General features: G+C 19.7%; 1 protein-coding gene across 1 annotated transcript in view; it reads right to left on the minus strand.

The window, feature by feature from the left end:
- The window catches only part of LOC102675501 (cytoplasmic FMR1-interacting protein), a 7,310-nt gene extending 3,538 nt beyond the window's left edge, over positions 1-3,772 (minus strand). The window contains exons 1-11 of the mRNA XM_006613756.2: positions 3,619-3,772; positions 2,988-3,215; positions 2,607-2,786; positions 2,340-2,521; positions 1,755-2,279; positions 1,489-1,693; positions 1,147-1,361; positions 907-1,037; positions 653-823; positions 449-531; positions 204-272 (exon numbers count right to left, since the gene is read on the minus strand). Coding sequence (XP_006613819.1) covers positions 204-272; positions 449-531; positions 653-823; positions 907-1,037; positions 1,147-1,361; positions 1,489-1,693; positions 1,755-2,279; positions 2,340-2,521; positions 2,607-2,786; positions 2,988-3,197 — 1,971 coding nt within the window. The 5' untranslated portion in view covers positions 3,198-3,215; positions 3,619-3,772. The remainder of the gene's footprint in view (positions 1-203; positions 273-448; positions 532-652; positions 824-906; positions 1,038-1,146; positions 1,362-1,488; positions 1,694-1,754; positions 2,280-2,339; positions 2,522-2,606; positions 2,787-2,987; positions 3,216-3,618) is intronic.
- Between the last annotated feature and the right edge of the window lie 980 nt (positions 3,773-4,752).

The following is a 4,752-nucleotide window of genomic DNA, read 5'->3' on the forward strand; positions in this document are numbered from 1 at the left end:
ATTATAATTATATAATTATATTATATAATATTATATAAATTTATAGAATATAAGAATGTGAAACATTAATTATATCTAAATATAAAAAGTAATGCAATAATAATGAAATCACTTATTATTTCAATATTTTATATATATTATACTTTTATAAATATATTATAAACGTAAATAACTGCTACAATCATTCATATTTAACTAAGTACCTGAATACGCTTCTCCATGGTGATCAAGTCGCTGCATTCTTCATTATGCTGGTGACGAACTTGGCATTTCTAGTTATGAAATCAAGCATACAAAACGCTATTTGATAGTATTTTGGCATATATTAAAGAAAACATTTACCACTGTTTATTAAAAAATACAAAAATGATACCTATTATTTTTTTTTAAATGTATTTAAATATTTGAAGCTTAGTTTAACAATATTAATGAAAAAATATTTAATTACCTGTATTTTTCGACCCATAGTCATTTCTAAATAAAATTCTCTATACCATAATTGAGATAAATCACAACAATCTTGTAATGATTCTAAAATAAAATAATATATAATTAATTAATTATTTTAATATAATATAATATAATATAATATATGCATAATAAAAACTATATTTAATAAGTAATAGTAAATATATTATAAATATATACTAACCACTAAAATTTAAGAGATAACTCCAGTAGAAACTAGTTTTATGAAATTGATCAATTTGTACAAGATATTGACCATCAATATCTTTTCTCAAAGTACGTTTTCCACCACTTTTATCTGCAATTAATGATTCCAACATTGTACGAACCATATAAAGCTGTGTTGAAGAAGGTCCTAAAAATATATATTTTTATAAAAATATGAGTAAATATTTATTCTGATTAAAAAATTTAATTATATTTTCTTTTTAATCTTACCAACATTTCGTCGAGGTACTTTAATACCAAATCCATTATCAGGATCCTTCTTTCCTTTTAATGCAGGATCTCCTAATGGTTCGACTCCAAAATGCCAGTCTGCACAAGTTTCTCTCACAGATACGATTATACTAAAAAAAATATAAAAATAGATTTAAAATATTAGATAATAATATGAAATTATATTTAATTATATTCTATAAAAAAAAAATACATTGTCATAAAAAATAATGTACAAACCTCCTAATAAGATCCTTTTTATTTTTAATTGCTTTACGTAATGGTTCTCGTAATGTAAGTTGCACAAAATCTTGTAATTCTGCATATATATTTCTACGTATTGCATCTATAAAAACTGTTTCCATGCGTGCCATTAATACTTGCAATCCTTTGATCATTGCAATAACTTCTATTAAAGCAAATTTCTCTTCATCTGTATAATTATAACGTGTAGCCTAATGAAAAAAGGATATTAATATATATCATTATTAATACATATAATATAATATGTATATATAATATAATATAATACATAAAATATATATATAACTATATAAATATATAATAAACAATATCCCTCACTCTTTCATATTCTTCAGCTTCTTGAGGACATTCTTTATTCATGTGATGATCAGTAGGATGTAAAAGTTTCCAACTATAAAGTTCTGTTACAACACTCGTCCATTGGGAAAGTAATTGTAATCCACGTAATGCTAATTCTGCAGTTTCTCGATTTTCTGTATCACTACCACATTCCTTATATGTTGTAGTTACTTCATTACTATATCTGTAATAAAGAAATATTTCTTTAGTATTTCTTTTAATTAAAACTATATATTTATTCTTACCTTGCTAATTCACTAATATACTTAACATGATCTTCTCTAATTTGTGGCAAATGTACCATAAGATCTGCTTGTGGACTTATACTGTTTGATGAAGAAGATAATGGCCATTTAGATGCATCAAAGTGTTTAGAACGTTTAATGTAATTAAAAGGTGCAATTTGCATGTCACCAAATAATGGTACTACTTCTAAATTTTTAAAGATTCTATCAATTCTATCTAATTTCAATTTCTTTTTCTGATCTAATTTATTGATATTGCAAAGCTCACTATCCATTAAAAATAAACCAAATCCCATTACTTTTACTAACATATGTTTTTCATTTGGGGTCAAATACATTTTAGTCTCAAACATATGAACACATATGTTAACAACATCTGCAAGTAATTCTTCATATCCTGCAATTTTTTCTAAATTTTCTTTTACTGTATCACGAATTTTATTTTGTGTAGCTAAAAACATTGATAAATTTTGAGATTCTTGTAATGTTTGAGAATCAGACATCACTTTAAGAAATTGAGCGGCTCTAAAATAAAAATATAATTATTTTTAAAACTAATTTTTTTAATATCATACTTATAATTACCTTCTATATGTAGAATAATCATTTTTTACACTAGATTTCATATTTTTAAGTTCATCCAAAACTGCAAACATATTAATAAATTTTCCTAAAGTAAGTAAATATGCTTCAGATACAAAGTCTTTTCTTTTTTCATGATGACACAAACGTTTTACTTCTCCAGAAAATCTTTCAATAGCTTTTCTCTAAAAAATGACATTCATTTGTAATAAATAAAATAATTAAATTTGAACTAATATATATAAATTAGATATTTAAATATATACATACTTGAAAATACATAAAGTTTAATAATTTATTTACTTCTGGAGCTAATACTTCTACTGTCTTCTCATAAATTTCTACTCTGTTAGGTTGCTCATTAGATTTTGGTTGAGGTATTGCACGCGAACAACATCTCCATGTATATAGCATTACAGCATGCTTCAAACCTTCTTCTAATAATTCATTCTTTAAATTAAGAATAAATTATATAAATTATAAATATATTATAAATACACAAAATTATTATTTAATATTATATTATATTAAATATTATTACTAATTATAATATGTATAATGTATAAATATTATTTTATTTTTCATTTAAGTTCAATTTACTAAAAATAAAAATTTTATATTTTAATTTATTATTATATTTCCAATAATTACCAGACTTGCATGAACAGTAGCTTCTTCAATATATTTAGCAATTCCAGTAACAAAACCATTTCTATCTTCAAAATTAGTATCAAAATTGGCTTGATATACTACAGAACATGGTTGTGCTTCAATACAAGGTTGTTCATCAGGTAATGTAAATTCATCAAGTACATCAACATTGGATAAAGCATCACCCAAAGTTACTTTATCAGTAGCCATTACAATTTAAAAATAAACCTAAATTAAAACAATATTTATTTTAAAATTACTATTAATGAAAAATTAAATTATTAAAAAACAACATTATAATTAATTTTTATGAAATAAATTAAAAATTAATGTGGATAAATTAATAAAATATCAAAATTGAAAATTGAAAATTTTATATAAAAATAAAAAAATTTTACATAAAAATTTATCAAAAATAAATATCATCATATAATCATCATTTTTATAGTTCTTACTTCTTATTTTTATAGTTCTTTATAGATTCTTAAAATATATCTTTATATGTTCTTAAAAATAAATAATTAAATTAAAACTTCAAACTTTTTATAATAAAGTGAAATAATTTTTGAATATTTTACAATTTAATTAATATAATAACTTCATATTTTAATATAATAAGTTTTAACTATATCTTAAACACAATTATACTTTTAATACTCCGCCCTCTCACTAGAAAACAGGATTACTCTGTCAACAATACTTACCAAAGTAACTCGTATCTATGCTAAAAACACTAACTTTTTATATGTATACATATAATTTTTGAAAACAATGAAATTAAATTTAAAATTATTTTTAAATTCTATTCATTAAATATTATTAAATATTATTAAAAAACACAAAAATATCAAAAAGTTATTATATTTTAAAATGAAATTTAACATTTCATATTATTTAATTATTAATTTTCAAAAAAAAGTAAAATATTGAAAATGTATGTTTAGAAATTAATTTAATTTCAATATTTTAATAAGTAAAAATTAAATTTTTTTATTATCATTTTGGTTTATAATTATTTTTGTTCACTATAATTAATTAAAAAATACATACTTATATAAAAAATACATATTTCAAAAATTATGTTTTAAAATTATTTTTTAAAATAATTCATATTATAAAAATTTAATACCATTATAATAATTTTTATTGTATTAATTTCTTTTCTTAAGTAAGAAATTTTTTAAAATATATATATAAATATTTTATAAAATATTTTATAAAATACATTATTATGTTATTAAATTTCATTAAATATTTTATATAAGCATATATTTTATATAATATTATGTTTATTAATGTAATTCATAAAACGTCATCAAAAAGAAAAATATTTTTAAATAAATACAAAATATTTTTTTTATGAAAGTTGAGAATCATTATTCAGAAATAATACGTGTAATGTATAATATTATTATCTTTAATGCGCAGTTACAAACAAAATGTGTAACCACGTACGCTAACAAAACTAGAGTATTATTTAAACTTGTGATAAAGAAAACAATAAAAAAATTTTAATTTTTTAAAAAATTTTCCTGCTATTTTTCTAATTTGGTTAAATAATAATAAAGTAATAATAATCAAATTGCGAATAATTCCATAGTATAAAATAATATAATAATATAAATATGTAATATTAATAAAGTATCAATAAATGTTTAAAAAATTTAATAAAAATATATATATATTATTATATTACATATATTTATTATTATTATTATTATTATTATTATTATTATTATTATTTATTATTATTATTATTATTATT

Source organism: Apis dorsata, unplaced genomic scaffold (assembly GCF_000469605.1).
Source record: "Apis dorsata unplaced genomic scaffold, Apis dorsata 1.3 scaffold_162, whole genome shotgun sequence".
In the NCBI taxonomy this organism is placed as follows: Eukaryota; Metazoa; Arthropoda; class Insecta; order Hymenoptera; family Apidae; genus Apis; species Apis dorsata.